The sequence below is a fragment of the Thalassophryne amazonica genome, chromosome 3, assembly GCF_902500255.1.
Source record: "Thalassophryne amazonica chromosome 3, fThaAma1.1, whole genome shotgun sequence".
NCBI lineage: Eukaryota > Metazoa > Chordata > Actinopteri > Batrachoidiformes > Batrachoididae > Thalassophryne > Thalassophryne amazonica.
Window position 1 is genome coordinate 82847209 of NC_047105.1, and position 20886 is coordinate 82868094.

The 20886-nt window shown below is 42.6% G+C and overlaps 1 protein-coding gene across 4 annotated transcripts in view; it reads right to left on the bottom strand.

The window, feature by feature from the left end:
• Nucleotides 1–7648: 7648 nt before the first annotated feature.
• Nucleotides 7649–20886, bottom strand: part of kif21b (kinesin family member 21B) — a 178888-nt gene continuing 165650 nt past the window's right edge. For 3 of the 4 annotated variants that reach the window (XM_034166974.1, XM_034166975.1, XM_034166973.1), the window contains 2 exons: nucleotides 9512–9648; nucleotides 7649–8157 (listed from right to left, as the gene is read on the bottom strand). In XM_034166974.1, the coding sequence (XP_034022865.1) occupies nucleotides 9549–9648 (100 nt within the window). In that variant the 3' untranslated portion in view covers nucleotides 7649–8157; nucleotides 9512–9548. The remainder of the gene's footprint in view (nucleotides 8158–9511; nucleotides 9649–20886) is intronic. The other variant, XM_034166976.1, reaches the window with a different exon arrangement.

Here is a 20886-nt window from a genome sequence, read left to right on the forward strand (position 1 = left end):
AAGAAATCAGGAAAAAAAAAACGGTTACTTTTTTAGACCAAGCAGAGGGAAAAAAATAAGGACTCACTCAATTCTGAGGAAAAAATTATGGAATCACCCTGTAAATTTTCATCCCCAAAACTAACACCTGCATCAAATCAGATCTGCTCGTTAGTCTGCATCTAAAAAAAGAGTGCTCACACCTTGGAGAGCTGTTGCACCAAGTGGACTGACATGAATCATGGCTCCAACACGAGAGATGTCAATTGAAACAAAGGAGAGGATTATCAAACTCTTAAAAGAGGGTAAATCATCACACAATGTTGCAAAAGATGTTGGTTGTTCACAGTCAGCTGTGTCTAAACTCTGGACCAAATACAAACATGGGAAGGTTGTTAAAGGCAAACATACTGGTAGACCAAGGAAGACATCAAAGCGTCAAGACAGAAAACTTAAAGCAATATGTCTCAAAAATCGAAAATGCACAACAAAACAAATGAGGAACGAATGGGAGGAAACTGGTGTCAATGTCTGTGACCGAACTGTAAGAAACCGCCTAAAGGAAATGGGATTTACATACAGAAAAGCTAAACGAAAGCCATCATTAACACCTAAACAGGAAAAAAAACAAGGTTACAATGGGCTAAGGAAAAGCAATCGTGGACTGTGGATGACTGGATGAAAGTCATTCAGTGATGAATCTCGAATCTGCATTGGGCAAGGTGATGATGGTGGAACTTTTGTTTGGTGCCCTTCCAATGAGATTTATAAAGACGACTGCCTGAAGAGAACATGTAAATGTCCACAGTCATTGATGATATGGGGCTGCATGTCAGGTAAAGGCACTGGGGAGATAGCTGTCATTACATCAATAAATGCACAAGTTTATGTTGATATTTTGGACACTTTTCTTATCCCATCATTTGAAAGGATGTTTGGGGATGATGAAATCATTTTTCAAGATGATAATGCATCTTGCCATAGAGCAAAAACTGTGAAAACATTCCTTGCAAAAAGACACATAGGGTCAATGTCATGGCCTGCAAATAGTCCGGATCTTAATCCAATTGAAAATCTTTGGTGGAAGTTGAAGAAAATGGTCCATGACAAGGCTCCAACCTGCAAAGCTGATCTGGCAACAGCAATCAGAGAAAGTTGGAGCCAGATTGATGAAGAGCACTGTCTGTCACTCATTAAGTCCATGCCTCAGAGACTGCAAGCTGTTATAAAAGCCAGAGGTGGTGCAACAAAATACTAGTGATGTGTTGGAGCGTTCTTTTGTTTTTCATGATTCCATAATTTTTTCCTCAGAATTGAGTGATTCCATATTTTTTTCCCTCTGCTTGGTCTAAAAAAGTAACCGGTACTGACTGCCACAATTTTTTTTTCCTGATTTCTTATAGTGTTTCTTAAAGCCAGAAAGTTGCCATCTGAAATGACTTTAGTTTTGTGTCATGTCTGTGATCTGCTTTTTTCTACAAAATTAAACAACTGAATGAACATCCTCCGAGGCCGGTGATTCCATAATTTTTGCCAGGGGTTGTAGTTTGCTGTGTGCTTTGAATAAATGTGTGTGGAAAATTATTTTCTGCTTTACTTTTTCCTTTCTTATTTCTGATTGTAATCCTTTATTACACTTATAAAACACCACTATAGCATATATATTATGAAAGTACGGGTTGTCCTGAAAAAAATGAGACAAAAAACTTGATTGCGGGATGCAGGGAGAGCTGATAACAGCAATAATAAAACATTTATGCCAGGCGAGTGAACTGTCCAAAACATGCCCTCGGACCCCAGAGGGTTAAAGGTACTTTATTTGACAATAATTCGAAACAATAAATATGACATGCTTTTTAATCACAAAATAAAAAAAGTCCTCATGACCTAATTTAAAATAGTAAATCATCACTTCTACAGATAACTTGTCAGAAGGCGACTGGCAGGAGACTCAACTTTACGTTTCATGGCTTCTTTTCAGGCAGTGGGGTTTTCTGTTCCACACTACAATGAAGTGTTACTGGTTAAGTAACAGGAAACTATTGTTATTGTATTGTTGTTGTATACCCTGATTTACTAAAAGTACACATTAAAACATGCACAAACACTGTGCGGGATACTGCTGCGGCCACACTCACATTGCCTCAATTCGGATGACGGACCGTCTTAAAGTTTAGCATACATACACAATCAAATGTATATGTATTATTGTTTTAATTCTGATGTGTGCCATTATTACATTCAACTTGTAATAACTGTGGCTTAATTGCTGTATTTTTGTCTGAGGTGATTGTGTATGAAGATAATTTCGTTGCACTTGTTGTAACTTCATTGCACTTGTAATGACAATAAAATCTATCACCATACAGTCGTACTCACAAAAATGTACATGCTGATTTACTGAGTGCACTGAGGATCGAGTCTTTCAAATGCACGCAACTGTCTAGCATATTTGCCTTCATGAATATGCAATTTGGGGTTTGTCTACCTGAGTGCACAAAACTGGGAAAGAACATGCAAGAGGTGAAGTTTGGACACGCAACATGATTTATCAAGCTCAAAAGGAAATATAGCAAGTGCTGATAGTATCTGTATTTTGCACATTTAAAATCTTGGCATTAACTTATTGCAATTTCACTTGACAGACTGCTGTTCTGGCAGCAGAGAAGCTACCACCTCCTTGTACACAGAAAAAAGAAAAAAAAAAATCATTGTTTTTAACTGTGACGTATTTAAAGAGCTAATGGTTGACTCTGTGCTTGCTTCTTTAAGAACAAATGTATCCATGCATAACTGGTGAACCAGAGTACATTTTGGTGCAGCTCATGATCATTACCGTGTCTCTGTGGGACGCAACTGTCTGAGTGCACTGCATGCACAGCTGTCTGTGGGCACTATGCGTTCTTTTCATTTCCAGCATCAAAATTCCAGCTCCGTTATTTGGCAGTTTGTTCTGCAAAGAAACACAAGGTGCATACCTGCAAGCGGCCGACTAACATTCATTAAGCGCAAAATCCTCATTTGCATACTTTGTTTCCAAACCAAGATGAAAGGGCATTTTTGTTTCTCATTTTTGCATACAGAAAAGTGTTTATGATGTTATAAAATTATTAAAACATTAAACCGGAGGGGGTGAGTACTTTTTATCAGCACTGTAAGTAAAGGGATTCAAATGCATAAGCAAACAAAATGCATCACAAGGAGGTTAAAAAATGTTCGTACATTTTATAACAAAAAAAAAAAAGTATTTGGTAAACTGGGTCAACTAAAGTATAAATGAAATATTCTGAAAAAAAAAAGTATTTGGTAAACTGGGTCAACTAAAGTATAAATAAAATATTCTGAAACTTTACCTGAGTTTCTAAACAACAGAATATTCAAACAAAGACTATTCCAACGAGTTTATTTTCAGCCTACTCCCACGCACACGCTGTGTTCAAAACACCCTGTAGAAACCCAGAACCCACAGCGCCGCTTCTGGAGAGCACAGCAGCAGTCACCCACCAGCTTATACATCTGCAAAGCTCTCGCTGAAACTACTTTCTAAATTCAGCACCTAAGACCATTTATAATCAGAAATACAAACATTTACACTATGTTTTTTTTTTTTAATCAGGAAAAGTGCATTCAATTGTCACAGTTGTCCTACACAAGCAACTGTACAAAACTCAACTGTGATGCCCAGCTGTCCAAAGAGGATGTGATGGGATTTGGCTATTTACTGAGCAGTAAGACTTCAACATGAGGAAAATTTTAAATGCTCTTTCATTTCAGATTATGACAGAAATTAGTTTTGTATACTGCAGAAAGAAAGTGGAATGTCAGAATCTGATTTCATTAGAGACTGAATGCACTGTGAGGAATGCCAAAGGCAAAGCGTATAACTAAGAGATCTTCTGAAATCCTGTTTTTGTGTCCAGTTTGTACATGTTACCTGCACATAGTCTACCACATAAGCAGATCCATACATCAGTGCATGGCTACAGGAAGTCTATTTCCATCATTAAAATGTAGCAGCAAATAAGTGGGTGGATGAAAACTGGGGATTTAATAAGAAAAAAAAAATCCCTGTCTGTTATGACCCAATTTCACCTGGGAAATCTTGCAAGGAAAGCAGCCAGTGGAGCCGTGAGAGCTCTAATTAGATCTGCTTCCCAGAGACGTTCAGTGGCTGAGAAGCAGCTGGATGCTTCAAAAAAGCTGTTCAGTCCGACACTATCACTAAACTTAAAGATCACAGTACTGGAACCAAACCAGAGGACACAGGTTGGACTTCTAATGGCATTTATGAGGAAGATAAATGGCAGGCCTGGGCCACATACTGTGCATCTCAAAGATATTAATCTGGCACTTTGGCCGCAGTGGCGTACCTCACGTGTGAGGTGTGTGTGAACATGTACTGCATGCGTATGTCTGTGTGTGTTCATGCAAGTGTGGGCACTTGAAGGGGTGTTTCTTACTTTTGCAGGAGTTAGCACTTTAACAGGGTAGATAATATCAACCTGTCAGGTTCTCCTGGGTAAATGCTACCTTGGTTGTTCTACTGGACGTGTGCTTTCCTGTTTGCAAGGTCAGCAGGTAGACAGTCTGATAGCCAGGGGGCCACACAGGACACATCCACACAGAGCTGAAGAGCCTGGTGATAAATGAAGACTTCAAGATGTCAAACACCAGGGTGTGTGTGCACAGAGACCCGTTTAAAAGCAAAATTACCTCCCACCTTCTGGTAAACTCCAAAGCAACTGAGGTAGGGAAAATAATAAATTAACAAAAGCACTGAAAAAGTTAAACAGCACTTACAAAGCACAATAACATGTCTGTAACATACTAAGAGTGACTTCTGATGCCTAATTAAATTTTTTTTTAAAACATCTTAGCTAATTTAGTGAAACATAACTGATATGCATTTTGTTTAAATTCATCAAACCATGAAAACAAAGGAAGAAATATCAATTATTTAGGTTTTCAATATGGAATAAAGTATTGCACTGTGAATTTATGTACAAATCAAAAATGTTTATGAGTTTTGCATTCCAGGTTTGTCCTGCAGAGGGCAGTGTGTATTATGCTTTCACTAAATCTTCTCTTATTAGCATGAGAAAAATTCCATAAGATATTAAAAAAAACCTGTCCAATCACAGTTTACAGATGGAGCTTAGGTGTAGATTGAGCCAAGCAAATATTAGCCAAGTTACTAAGTAGCGATTAAGACAAATCAGGAGAGCGAGCAGAGGACGCTTATTATTGCTCTTTAGTGAAAGGAAGCAACAATCAAACATTAGAATCACCCCAAAGTGAAGCTAGTCTTCCAGATAATCATGAATTTCCAGGTCTGAGTTTAGCCACCATTTATGGCTACGCAAACTTTTAACATATGATTAATGGCAGGCAGTCTTAAAGACAAGACTAATCGTGGTTAGCTCACCACGCTCAGTGTAATGTTAGCAACCACGTATGTGATCAGCCGCTGTTAACATTCCCTCGTTTCCGATCAAGCTAACAGCAGCACTTTCTTTGACAGCATATCAATAGTTAAACGTGCCGTGTTGATGTACCAATGTTTAACATCCATGTATGGAATTCTTTTAACTTCTTTTTTCTGTTCTTTTGCTCTGTGTCGCCACAGCAGATCTGGGATGGATCCACATGTTGATTTGGCACGATTCCTTCCTAATGTACATGGAGAATGGGGAGTGGTGGTTTTGAACCTGGAACATTTGGCTTTGGAATCAAGCACACAGACAGCTTGTGCCACCATACCTTCATATTCAGCATAAAGAGTAGTTTTAGCTTTGCAAATGCAATAGCTGGAAAACACTACTCCCTCATCCAAAACTGTGATTGGACTCTTACGTTTCATTCTGGCAAGGACCTCTTGATAAATATTTAAATAGGCATTAAAAATCTTGCAGACAAGAAGTTCCACAATAAATAAAGACATCACTTGTGCACAGTGTGTTTTTGATTGTGTGAGGTTACCTGCAACATGTTTAGCATAATACTCCAATAAGAACAAGCCACGGATGTCCAGTGATAACCCACCACAACAGACACACAGTGTGGATTTCCAGTGTGCTCAGTATCTAAAGACCTATACAGTATATCTAATGATGGCTACTAGTCCTGAAGGGAAGAACAGGATGAGTGTCAGTCAGCGTCCTCCTGTGATTTCATTTGGACACTCTTGTGATTTTGAGAGTGTACATGAATGTACGAGGTCTATCAGAAAAGTATCCGACCTTATTATTTTTTTCAAAAACCATATGGATTTGAATCACGTGTGATTGCGTCAGACAAGCTTGAACCCTCGTGCGCATGCATGAGTTTTTCCACGCCTGTCTGTTGCGTCATTCACCTGTGAGCAGGCTCTGAGTGAGGAGTGGTCCACCCCTCTCATCGTTGTTTCATTGCCAGGAAATGGCGGAATGATTTGGGCTTTTTTTCCATCAGAATTTTTTCAGAAACTGTTAGAGACAGGCAGCTGGAAACCATTAGAAAAATTTATCTGGCTTTCGGTGAAAATGTTACGGGCTTGGTAGAGAATAAGGAGTGTTACTGTCGCTTTAAGGACAGCCCCCAGCGGCTGTAGGGCGCGCCGCACTCCGAAGCCACCATTGACAGGCTGAACGACCATTTCATTTCTAAACGGATGACTGTCTGGATCCGTGACCATCGTGTGCCATTTCTCTGGTTATCACAAGAGCTGGACATCAACCATTTTCCAGCAGATTTCACTTTTAACAAGAGATTTTGTCATGGAAAGCCGAGCGGAGGCTTCGCGCGTCACGATGGATTCGCTACTGGAGCGAGACAAAACCACCTCCGTTTTGGTCTCACAGGACAGCTTTGAGATGGCGTTCAGACAGCTGTCGGTGGTTTTTCCATCGAGTGATTATCCGAGAAATTGTGGATGTGCCTGGACATGCCAGAACATGTCCCATGAGGCTTCATCACGGCGTTGCTTTGCGCCATGCGGCACCGCCGCGACGCGCGAAGCCTCCGCTTCTCTTTCCATGAAAAACTCCTGTAACAGTGGAATGTGCCGTTCATTTCCAAACTGGACACTGTGTTTTATCCGGGATGTCGTCTGACTAGCACAGGAATTGTGAAAAGACATGGACATCAGCACTTTTTCGGCACAATGAGACAGACATGCGGAGGAATTCCGGGCCTCGTGAAATCTGCCGGAAAATGGTTGATGTCCAGCTCTTGTGATAACCAGAGAAATGGCACACGATGGTCACGGATCCAGACAGCCATCCGTTTAGAAATGAAATGGTCGTTCAGCCTGTCGATGGCGGCTTCGGAGCGCTGCGCGCCCCACAGCCGCTGGGGGCCGTCCTTAAAGCGACAGTAACACTCATTCTCTACCAAGCCCGTAACATTTTCACCGAAAGCCAGATAAATTTTTCTAATGGTTTCCAGCTGCCAGTCTCTAACAGTTTCTGAAAAAATTCTGATGGAAAAAAAGCCCAAATCATTCCGCCATTTCCTGGCAATGAAACGACGACGAGAGGGGTGGACCACTCCTCACTCAAAGCCTGCTCACAGGCGAATGACGCAACCGACAGGCGTGGAAAAACTCACGCATGTGCACGAGGGTTCAAGCTTGTCTGACGCAATTACACGTGATTCAAATCCATATGGTTTTTGAAAAAAATAATGTCGGATACTTTTCTAATAGACCTCGTATATTTCTCTGAGAAAACACAGTTCACCCACAAAGATTCTGCTATCATTCCTGTTGCACAGGAACTAAGAACAGAAGGACACTTTTCTTCTTTTACTACTTTTACAGTAGTTTTCATGTCAGCAGAGAATTGTTCTGCTTGGTGCATCCATGGCTGCCAAAATGTGATTTATCTTGTCCAAACAGCATCACACCTGAATGGCACTTTTAAAATTGGCAGTTAAGGAAAAAAGAAACTGAAAGACAAATAGCCTTGCCTCTGAAAACATCTTCTTCCACCTCTGCTTTGTCATTTTGCAACGCGACTAAGAAACAGCCTGATTGCCTTGGAAGCTGTGATTTCAGCGTTACATCTCACTGCAGGAAGTGAGGAGGTCACAGATCAGTGACTGAAGTTGCAGTAGGTTTTCCAGCTTAAGGAATGCCATTATGTCTGTTGTCACCTCTTCCTCCACACTTTAGACAGCCAGATCTTCACTTTCATGTCACTAGAAAGAGAAGGGAGGAGAGAGAGCGTGTTGTTTGTTGATGAGCAAAAGGAAAGAGAGGCAAATGCAACAAAGGAAGAAAACAACAGTACATCACAGCCCATAATACACCTCACAAAAAGGGATTAACTTCAGTGTGCACTTCACACATGCTGACAGACGTCAGTAAAAAAACAAAACAAAAAAAAAAACATCCACAGTGTCATTGAAACCTCTCCATCCTGTTACAGAAACCATTTTTATCTTTGCAACAAGTAACACGAACACACGTCCACAATATCAGCAACTAACTGCAAAGTCTCGTTTTTCCTTCCTTGCACATTCTCCACTATGTTTAGTTATTCATAACAAAAGCCATGACAGCATGCACTTAACAAGAGCACCACATGTGCACAAGTGAAATTCTGAGTGGAATGGATCTGAAGGGTTAGCACCAATGCAAATGTTGCACTGCACATAAAATTAAACAAACTAAGAACTTTTTATAAAAAGTATGTTCACATGGCAGGCCTCAACACCCAATTCTGATCTACTACCTCAGATCGATTTTTTTGTTGTCCTGTTCACATTATTCTTTTTACAGTGGCCAATATCAAGATTCCAGTGTGACCTGTTCACCGTCTTCAACCAGCATGCGTGACCTTATCTGACACTGGATTGGTACCAAGCCTGGCCACACCGTGCACACATGCACATGTCTGATGTGTAGGCTGCCTTCCTTTCAGGTCCCCAATGCTGCATCACTTCTTCTGTATCATTTGGCTTTGATATTGACTTATAATTCCATTATTATTTATTTCTTTTCTTCTTTTTTACTTTTACAGTGCACACTTAGTTCTGACGTGTGTGTCTTTTTTTTTTAGCCAGGTTACAGTCCACAGCATGTCACTTTGTGATTGTGACAAATGTCAATCAGAGTGACATCAAAGCTGCATATATTTCAATACGACTGTTCAGATTGAGTTTGCAAAAACACCAAAACAGATGTATGAGATTCAGGAACACATATGGAAGTGGCCTCAAATTGGAAATTAAATTATTGTGTGTGTGTGAGAGAGAGAATGAAATCAATCGATCACACTTGGGCCGCATTTGACCTGCAGTGTGAACATAGTTTAAGATTATTGTGCTGATTATATTAGTGTGTTTGCACAAACAGGACCCTTTAAATAAAGTAACAATGTAACAAAGAAGAAATTTGTGAAAACAGAAGAGAGTACAAGTTTAAAAAGAAAAAGAACCAAAAAAGCAGGTGAGCATCACACAAAAAAACAGATGAGAGAGAGAGTGGAGGAAATGTGTAGAAAACACTCAGCAGGAAAGAAAAAGAAAGGGAAGGTGGCAGACTGAGTACCGGAGGAGGGGAGGGTCGGAGAGCGGAGCAGAGGCATTCATGGGAGGCTGGTGGCTCGGCCCTTGATGGCCAGGACCCGTCGAGGCAGACATGGGGTTAAGCCTGGCACATAGCTCCACAACTTCACCCTGCAATCACTTGGATTGGGGAGACAAGAGGAGGAGAAAGATGAGGTTGTAAAAGAGGAGGAGAGGGAAGGCACAGTGTGAGACACCACAGGAAGAAATATTTATCCACATAAAAGACGACAAAAATGGCACGAGATGGACAAACATTGGATGCTGAGAAGAGGAGATCATTGTTAGAAAGGAAGAGGAGGAAAGAGCAAGGCATTTTTGGTAAATGTTGAGAGCTGAATGGGTGAGAATTGAAAGAAAATAAATGCGGGCAGCCTGATTATATGGGAGCAGTCTCACTGACACAAAAGTTGGTGTGCATTATCTCTCTATGGTGTAGAACACAGAAAAACACTTGGCAGGTTTGCAGAAAAACAGGATGTAGAACAACACTTTCAAGCTGCACGTGGCTGAACAAACGTGCACAGACACTGATGCTGCACATAAGGAACAGGTGATTCAAAAGCCCACGTGTCACTGAGGAAAAACCTTTGTGGAAAAAAGAATTTTCTCTCCATTTGCACCAGTTTTGAAAAATCTTAACATTTTATCCCCTAACACCTCGAACTACATCCCACCAATGTGTCTTTAATCTATGTGTGAGAGTTACGTCAAAGCAAATAAACAGTTTATTCAGATCAATTTAGTAAAGCCTCCATCACAACTCGCCGTACACGCTGCTACAGGGAGTCTACAGGTGATGAAAAAAGGAAAAACCGTGTGTGAGACGTGGGTGTTGTGTATGTTCAGTACCGTGGAAGGTCGGAGACTACCCATGGAGACCTTCACTGCTGCACATACACATTCTACAGGTCTTGCGAAAGCTCAAGAACACAGCACATACCGGGTATGCATTGCCATTGTACACCTGACCTAACTCAGGAACATAGCTATTATGGGTGGTGTGATAACCGAAAGAGACATGATCGTTGCACGGGTGCTACTCATGCACAAAGCGCTTAGTCGGCTAATGTTTCACATTACCTAACTAATGTTTTTAGTCTGGTACAGAGGAGGCTTATCTTATTTTAGTTGACAAAACTTCAGTATCTTACCTCAAAAATGGCTGAAGGAGCGGGTGTTCTGGGACCGAAATAATCCATTAGAGATGTTTACAGCCAGCCCTTCAGGTTTTGATTGTACTGAAGTTTTACACCTGTGGCACCTTTAAGCAGGTTGTCCGCGACACCATCCACGTCTCCAAGTCGCCAAAGTGCCGAATGGTGAGGGATGTTAATTTGGCACGTCGCTCGGATTACACCAAAAGGAGCTTCCTCCACTTTGGCCATGGTTGTAGCAGACAACAAACCCGAAGGAAACAAAACTCTCAGGCACTGGAGGCGTTTCTGGCCAATGGCACTCGCGAGGCCGCTATGCCAGTGAAAATCGTCAAATAATGTAAGACGGTTAGTCTACATTTTTGGGTGACTAACAATGTTCAATTTTGGGTGACTAACCTTAGTCGACTAAATAAGTTGAATAGGCTAGAAGATTAGACTGCCTTATGAAACTGCGCCCTGCTATTTGTGCAGCCCGTAAGAGAAGAAAATCTCACTCTCCACCCCTACTTTTCCTGCACACCACGCAAGTGGAGAGATAACCTGGGCAACACCAGGAATATATTGGGGAGCACTGTAGAAGAGACTACATTTCATAGTACGCACCAGCCACACCCCTGCCACCCCCCGCCCCCACCCCACCAGCAAAAAAAAAAAAAAAAAAAAAAAAAAAAAAAAAAAAAAAAAAAAAAATCTGACCCACATTTTTTTTTTTTTTTTTTTAAGAGAAGAGATGATGTGGGCTGCCTTTGCCTGCCTCCTTTTCCTGTCTGTTTTAACCTTGTGAGAAGTTTGTTAGTTTTCCCCCAGATGGTGCACTCTCAGCCAAGGAACACCTGCTGCTCATCATCGACACACACCTGACGTTCACGAGTGGCTCATTAGCAGCGAGTTACTTAAACCCAGGCTTTCACCTCATTGACTGCCAGATTTTTACAATGCATCCTGATTGTGAAGCTTCCATGACCTTGACCTTGTCTTTCCTGCCGCTTCCATGCTCTCTGATGTCTGGGCTCTCGGCAGCTCATTCCAAGGTAAACTGGCCAACTCTAATTTATGTGTTAGAGCTTGTTGATGTTTTTGGTGTTTCCAGACACTCCTGTGCGGCTTCCTTGTTGCACACGTTCCTGGCTCCCAGGTCACATTCTGCATGACATCACTTTGGAACTCTCCAGCTCTCAGCTACAGACTGCGTAGCTATGCCACGTTTCAGTTATGTTCTTTCATGTTCTGTGAGATCCCGTTCTCACCCTGCCCCTGTTTGTGACTGTGTATGACTAAGAACTGTTTCCAAGAACTGGCTCCTTGAACTGTTCCAAGAACTAGTACCAATAACTATTTCCAAGAACTGTTTTCCCAGAACTGTATGAACTCTGATACTGAACAACTAACAAATTTCCAAGTCGTTTCTGGTAACCATCGAGAACACACTCAGTTTTTTGTTATTCCTTCCACCTCTCCTGTAGTTCTTGGGCAACCCCCGGATTGAATGGCCGTCTAGGGCCATGACTCAGCAAGGCTTGCTACCATGGGCGTCTACAATCCTTGATTCTGCCCAGCGTATCTGCCAGAAAGGTGGTCGATTCACCCCCTGATCCACTTGGTTCCACCGGAGTACCACAACCTCGCTGAGGTTTTCAGCAAGGACCATGCACTCTCGCTTCCCCCACATTGGCCTTATGAGTGCACCATAGATCTCCTTCTGGGCGCTGAGATACCATCCAGCAGGTTGTACAACCTCTCACAGCCAGAACAGAAGCTATGGAGACCTACATCCAGCAGCTGGGTTGATCCAGCACTTGTCATCACCCACGGGCGCCGGCTTCTATTTTGTGGGGGGGGGGGGGGGGAGGTACTCTTCACCTCTGCATTGATTTCGAGAGACTGAATGGCATCATGGTCCACAATTGCTACCCTCTGTTCCTCCTTCATTCCGCATTCAGTTCCCTGCATGTGGCGATCCAATTTACCAAATTAGATTTGCGTAACACCTACCACCTGGTCTGTGTCCGAGAGGGGGGCGAGTGGAAGACTGCTTTCAATACTCCATTTGGCCACTGAGTATTTTCTTATGCCATTCGGCCTGACCAATGCCCCCGCTACATTCCAATCATTGGTCAACAATGTCCTCCGTGACTTCTTAAACCAGGTCGTTTGCATCTACCTAGACGATATTTTGATTTTCTCACCTGATCCTGTGTCACACACTTGGCATGTTCTCCAGTAGTCCTCCAGTGACTCCTTGATAACCGCCTTTTCATCAAGGCAGAGAAGTGCGAGTTTAGTCTTTCCTCGGGTTCATTGTCTCACCCAACCCTATGGAACCGGACCGTTCCAAGGTCAAGGCTGTTACTGACTGGCCCGTTCCATTAACCCGCAAACAACTGCAACAATTTCTGGAGTTTACAAATTTTTATCGACACTTTATCCATGGGTACAGCCAGGTCGCCACACCACTGCACAAACATCCAAAATCTCATTCCAATGGTCACCACAAGCTGACACTGCATTCCACCTGTTGAAACAACGCTTTTCCACAGCACCTATACTCACCCAACCTGAGCCAGAGAAGCAGTTTATTGTTAAGGTAGACGCTTCCGAGTTAGGGGCAGTATTATCCCAGCGGGCTGAGGGAGACACAGGATGCACCCGTGTGCCTTCTATTCTTGCCGCTGAACACCCGCCGAGAAAGTGCAAAATGAGTTCCTCATCAGCTGATGTCCAGAGAATTTGTCAAAGTTGTGTGTGTTCAAAATCTCTCTCCCTCCCTCAGCATGAGTTGTTTGAGTTCCTGGCATATGAACAGTGAGGAACGATGACGTCATTCTTTTAGATCACAGCAAATGCCACTCAAACCCAGCATAAATGTGACCTCTGTGGTGATAACTGCTGGTGTGCAGCGTAAAAAGAAGTACAGACCCACAGCAGGTGTTTTCGCTCAACTCTTTCAGCACCTAGGAGAGCAGTGTGGCCTAAATGAGGCAAAGAGCAGATATTGGTCAGTGTGAGCTGGTTTTCTGTAAACCCCTGTCTGGAGCTGCCTTTAAGGCTGTCTTTTCCACTCGCTCCATGTACAGATTGGCCACAATGGGGGATACCGGAGACCCCATCGCACAACCATGAATCTGCCTGTAGTAATTCCCCCTAAACAGGAATTACAAGTTGTTGATCTTGGCCTCGTAGTCCGATGTGTTCAGGACCACCGTGCATCTGCCTTTATCCGCTGGCAGGATAAGGATGCTTTGGTCCTTTTGCAGTGCTGACAACGCTTTCCGTTCTTCTTCTGTGATGTTGGACGGAGGCTGTGCTGGATCTTTTCTGCTGTGTGACCTGCTTCTAGTGCCTTTTGCTTCATGCATTTGGGAATAACATTGTTTGTTTGCATCTCAGGTTAAATCTTAAGTGGTTTCTAAAGTTAGCTATCTTTTTAGCAGTCTTTTCCATACCAGTGCCGGGGCCTCAAGCCCACAGTTGGTCGCAATGTTTTTGTGTAGGCTCTCAGTTGTCCAGGTGGTTTCCATAGTAGAGAAGCTTGAATCTTCAACTGGACTGGGTTGCTTGACGCGAGGACGTTTCGCTTCAAATGGCAGAAGCTTCCTCAGCTAAAATTCTTGCTCTGGTGGTCTGACTTCTGTCTTGACTCTTGTAGAGAAGAATAATGAAGAAGTCACAAAAGCTGGAGTTTTAAACCTAACCAGACCTCCGACTAAGTCACAGCAGTGCCAAACAGTGCTAAGCCGCCTCCGTCCAACATCACAGGAGAAGAACGGAAAGCATTATCAGCACTGCAAAAGGACCAAAGCATCCTTATCCTGCCAGCGGATAAAGGCAGATGCACGGTGTTAAAGATTTTGTATATATGTTATCACTGTTAAACATTTGTACATTTGTCTTCTTTCTCATGAGAACGGTGTTGTGCTGTTTTGCACTTCACCCTGAGAATGTACGTGTTATTCAACCTTGTTTTAGCTTTGTCTTCTTTCTCATGAGAACGGTGTTGTGCTGTTTTGCACTTCACCCTGAGAATGTACGTGTTATTCAACCTTGTTTTAGCTTTGTCTTCTTTCTCATGAGAACGGTGTTGTGCTGTTTTGCACCTGTCTTAACGCAATCCTGAGAATTCAATTTTGTTTTAGCACTCTGGGGTCAATCTGAGCTGGGAATGAAGGGCTGGATGTACTTATTATTATAATATAACTTTGTTTTCGCAGCCTCTAACGACTGGGAGTAAGAGAACGTTTTGACTGTTGTGATGTGGTGCTTAGTGTGAAGGAGTGTGAAGGACAGGACACTTCAGGCAGATGCAGAACAGCTGATAACTGCAACAGACGAACGAGATGTGCTGACCTGTGTAAAAGAAAGTGTTCTTCCTTACAGCTGCACTTATTGACGTATGCGTTTATGTTACGGGAAGAAACTTGTCTTGCGTCATCACCCCCACCCTTAGGACAAGTTTTTTGTTTATGTGATGAGGGCGTCTCTTAATAAAAAGAGCGGAAAAGCAGGCCAGACTTTAGTGTAGCCTTGGTGTACAGCCTGACTGCACTCCGCGCGTAAAATTTGACTTTCTGTCTCACTGGTGTTTCTTGACTCTGTTTGTCTTGTTAAAGGTTTTAAAAATGTTTGGAGGAGAAAATACCCAACACACGGTGGTCCTGAACACATCGGACTACGAGGCCAAGATCATCAACTTGCTCAGTGACTCCAATACATACGAACGTCTGAAGAGAGACCCCACGAGCGGCTATAAGAAGAAAATCATTAGCTACCTCCAAAACCTGGAGAAAGAGGGACTGATCGACAGGCAGACATACTACAGACTGTACCCTGGGAACGCCACTCCGTGCATCTATGGACTGCCCAAAATCCACAAACAGGACGTGCCACTCAGGCCTATTGTATATAGCACAGATTCCATCACGTACAATTTGGCCAAGCACCTCAAGTGGATTTTGGCTCCTCTAGTGGGTAAGAACACACAAGATTTTATGAACAAGATCAAGGACCTGCAGCTGGAGGCAGATGAAACAATCGTGTCATTTGATGTGACTTCATTGTTCACCTGCATCCCCACTGCTGAGGCCGTCTCAGCTGTGAGGCAAAGACTGCTGGAGGATGTGTCTCTACTTGAAAGGACCAAACTCACACCAGACCACATCTGCCAACTCTTGGAGATCTGTCTTAACACCACGTATTTCCTGTTCAGGGGGAATTACTACAGGCAGATTCATGGTTGTGCGATGGGGTCTCCGGTATCTCCCATTGTGGCCAATCTGTACATGGAGCGAGTGGAGAAGACAGTCTTGACATCTTTCACAGGCATCTCTCCCAGTCACTGGTTCAGATATGTTGATAACATGTGGGTTAAAATCAAGCAACAGGAAGCTGAGGACTTTACAGAACACATCAACTCGGTGGACACCGATTTCAAGTTCACACGTGAGGATGCCAGAAACAACCATTTAGCCTTCTTGGACTGTGATGTTAGGATTGGAGAGAACAGGCAGCTCCAGACAGGGGTTTACAGAAAACCAACTCACACTGACCAATATCTGCTCTTTGGCTCAAACCACCCCCTTGAACACAAGCTTGGGGGTGATCAGGACACTTCAACACAGAGCCCTACAGGTGCCCACAACTGCAGAGGGAAGGGCTAAAGAACAACAACTTGTCCGGAAAGCCCTCACAGTATGTGGGTACCCACGATGGTCACTGGACAAAGTGCAGAAGTCTCAGAGAACAAAGACCAGACAGACAGGAGACGGAGACAAGAAGGAGTTTCTCTCCCTTATTTAGCAGGAGTAGGGGAAAAACTACAGAGGATCTTCAGACAGCACAAAATCCAAGTTTACTTTAAACCGGTTAACACCTTGAGACAGAAATGAGTTCACCCTAAGGACATGATCCCTAGTTACAAACAGAGCAATGTAGTGTATTCTATCAGATGTCAGGAAAACTGTAACGAACACTACATAGGTGAGACTAAGCAACCTTTACACAGAAGGCTATACCAGCACCACAGAGAGGGCACCAGTGGACCTCAGTCTGCAGTTCATCTCCACCTTAAAGACACTAACCACACGTTTGAGGACAAGGAAGTTAAAATATTAGCCAGAGAGAAGAAATAGTTTGAGAGAGGGGTCAAGGAGGCATTCTTTGTGAAACGTTTGAAACCCAGCCTTAACTGGGGAGGGGGTCTGAGACACGCTTTATCCCCTGTTTACAATGGGGTAATCAGGTCAAAGCAGTTTCAGTCTTTTGTTCATGGTAATGAGTCATTCACGTCATCAGCAGAGTCGTCAAGGGAGCCATCATGAGAGGGTCCGTCCCATCATTAGGAGGGACAGCTGCCCTGTCATTAAGAGGGTGCTAACTAGAGCACAATAGGTGCTAATTAGAGCTATTGTTTAGTCACTAGCCTATAGCAGTCTGCCTCTCGGTAGGAGGGGTCTGGTTAGGTTTAAAACTCCAGCTTTTGTGACTTCTTGATTATTCTTCTCTACAAGAGTCAAGACAGAAGTCAGACCACCAGAGCAAGAATTTTAGCTGAGGAAGCTTCTGCGATTTGAAGCGAAACGTTCTCATGTCAAGCAACCCAGTCCAGTCGAAGATTCAAGCTTCTCTACTATGGAAACCATCTGGACAACTGAGAGCCTACACAAAAATATTTCATTTTATTTCCTTTATATAGTGCCAAATCACAACAGAGTTACCTCAAGGCGCTTCACACAGGTAAGGTCTAACCTTACCAACCCCCAGAGCAACAGTGGTAAGGAAAAACGCCTTCTGAGGAAGAAACCTCAAGCAGACCAGACTCAAAGGGGTGACCCTCTGCTTGGGCCATGCTACAAACAAATTACAGAAACAATTCACGGACAAATATACAAGAACTGCTGTTGGTGCACAGGACAGCAGAGTCGCCAACACAAATACAACTCCCATCTCTGGATGGAGCTGCACCTTAGAGTAAAAACAGAATCAGGCATTAGAAAGACAAAAAATACTGTATAATTTGCCAGCATTAATCAACAAGAAAAACAGAAGAAATACTAAGGTGATCGCCGGTCGCTATCCCTAAGCTTCACTAAAAGACCCAGAATTTAGGTAAAGTTGAGGCCGCGGCCCGCTCCAATTACTAATGACATGAATTAAAAGAGTAAAACACATAAAAAGCGGGCCTATTACTCTGATTTCCTCAACGAAACCAAGCATAATTCAAAGTTCCTGTTCGACACAGTGGCAACAGTTAGTCATGGACAACCACCTGTAAGTCGCTCTCCTTATACAGCCCAAGATTTTTTAGATTACTTTGGGAAGAAAACAGATGACAATACGTTATATCCCAGCATGCCTTAATCCAGCCACTACACACTATCGAGGTAGGTGTCATCACCGATATATTACCTAGATTTATCAAATTTGATAGTATCTCACTGGGCGTACTGATGAAACTTGTAATGTAATGTTTGCTAAAAGCACAACCTGCTTGTTCGACCAGATACCAACAAAACTGTTTAAGGACCTGTGGCCCACTCTTGGGCCTATTGCGTTGCAAATTGTTACTCTGTCATTAACCTCTGGATCTGTTCCCAAATGTTAAAAATCTGCAGTGATTTAAACCATAACTTAAGACATCCAATCTTGACCCTAGTGTATTGAAAAACTATAGGTCGAAATCAAATCTATCATTTTGGTCAAATTTTGGAAAAAGTGGTTTCACAGCAGCTTGTGGACCACCTTACTGGGTATAATCTCTTTGAGCCATTGCAGTCTGCATTTAGAACAGACCATTCCACTGAGACACCTCTCACAAAAGTGGTAAATGATCTTCTGCTTGCAATGGATTCAGACACCACTATGATTCTGGTGCTGTTAGATCTTAGTGCTGCGTTTGATATGGTGGATCATCGTATTCTACCTGATAGGCTGGAGAATCATTTTGGGATTACTGGGAACATCCTTGCATGGTTGACATCATACCAAACCAGTCATTCTCACTGTGTCTTGTACAACAAAACCTCTAACCTTGGTGACATGAAATATGGGGTTCCACAGGGGTCCGTCTTAGGCCCCCTGCTTCTCTCCCCTTTATAGAGCACCCCTTTGGGCACATATTACTGCATTCTGGGATTACCATTCATTGCTATGCTGATGATATGTTATACATGCCGATAACTGCTGATAATCTCATACAGATAAAATTCTTAGAGGATTGCCTTGCGTCAGTGAAAAGCTGGCTGCCCAGTAAATTCTTACTTTTAAACTCGGACAAGACCAAAAATCAACCAACTTAATTTTAAAAAGAGGAATCAAACTGGAATAGGTATAGTGCAGAACAAGTATTGTTCCTGTCCAAGCAGGTTGAAACAGGTCAAGTGGTCTTACTTTGTTCCTCGAAGACATTTTGATGCTCATCCAGGTCATGGATAAAATCTACCAAGCTTTTCTGGATGAGTATCAAAATATCTTCAAGGAACTAAGCAAGACCCGTTGACCTGTTTCAACCTGCATGGACAGGAACAATACTTGTTCTTCATTGAAGGTTTTATTCATTTTAAAATTTATTTAACCAGGTTAGTCCCATTGAGATTGAAATCTCTTTTGCAAGGGAGCCCTTGACAATTATAAAGTTTCCAGTTCACCTAACCTGCATGTCTTTAAATGTGGGAGGAAATCAGAGCACAAGACTATTTGTGTGGGTTTCCCACACAAACACAGGGAGAACATGCAAACTCCACACAGAAAAACCACAATCCCATGACCTTCTTTCTGTGAGGCAGCAGTGCTAACCACTAATCCACCGTGCTACCATATACGTTCTGCACTGTACCTATTCCAGTTTATACTATACCTATTCCAATTTCTGTCCAGAAATTGAGGATGACCTGTCTGAATAATTCCTGGCTACCTCCCCTCCTCTTCTTCAGGATAAATCACAGGCTCCTTTTTGTTTCACGGCTGATGGAGCCTTGTCTGAGTTTAAACTCGGACAACACTGAAATGATGGTTCTTGGTCCAGTGAGACATAGGCATCAGTTTGACCAGCTGACAAAGTGAGGAACATTGGTGTGATTTTTGATCCTACATTGTCCTACACGGAGATATTACGAGGACTGCTTTCTTCCACCTGCGAAATATAGTGAAGATTCATCCCATCCTGTCTATGACAGATGCTGAGACTCTGATTCATGCGTTTGTCTTTTCTAGATTGGACTACTGCAATGTTCTACAAACCCAATTCCAATGAAGTTGGGACATTGTGTAAAATGTAAATAAAAACAGAATGCAATGATTTGCAAATCCTATTCAACCTTTATTCAATTGAATACACCACAAAGACAAGATATTTAATGTTCAAACTGATAAACTTTATTGTTTTTGTGCAAATATTTTCTCATTTTGAAATAGATGACTGCAACACGTTTAAAAAAAAAAGCTGGGACAGTGGTATGTTTGCCACTGTGTTACATCACCTTTCCTTCTAACAACACTCAATAAGCATTTGGGAACTGAGGACACTGAGTGTCATCATTGGGTATAAAAGGAGCATCCCCAACAGGCGCAGCCATTCACAAGCAAAGATGGAGTGAGGATCACCACTTTGTGAACAACTGCATGAAAAAATAGTCCAACAGTTTAACGTTTCTCAATGTTCAATTGCAAGGAATTTAGGGATTCCATCATCTACAGTCCATAATATAATCATAAGATTCAGAGAATCTGGAGAACTTTCTACACGTAAGCAGCAAGGCCAAAAACCAACACTGAATGCCCGTGGCCTTCGGTCCCTCAGGCGGCACTGCATTAAAAACAGACATCATTTGTGTAAAGGATCTTACCGCGTGAGCTCAGAAACACTTCAGAAAACCATTGTCAGTTAACACAATTAGTCGCTACATCTACAAGTGTAAGTTAAAACTCTACCATGCAAAGCGAAAGCTATACAACAACATCCAGAAACGCTGCCGCCTTCTCTGAGCCCGAGCTCATTTGATATGGACAGACGCAAAGTGGAAAAGTGTGCTGTGGTCTGATAAGTCCACATTTCAAATTGTTTTTGGAAATCATGAACATCGTGTCCTCCGGACAAGAGCGGAAACAGACAATCCAGATTGTTACCAGCGCAAAGTTCAAAAGCCAGCATCTGTGATAGTATGGGGGTGTGTTAGTGCCCATGGCATGGGCAATTTACACATCTGTG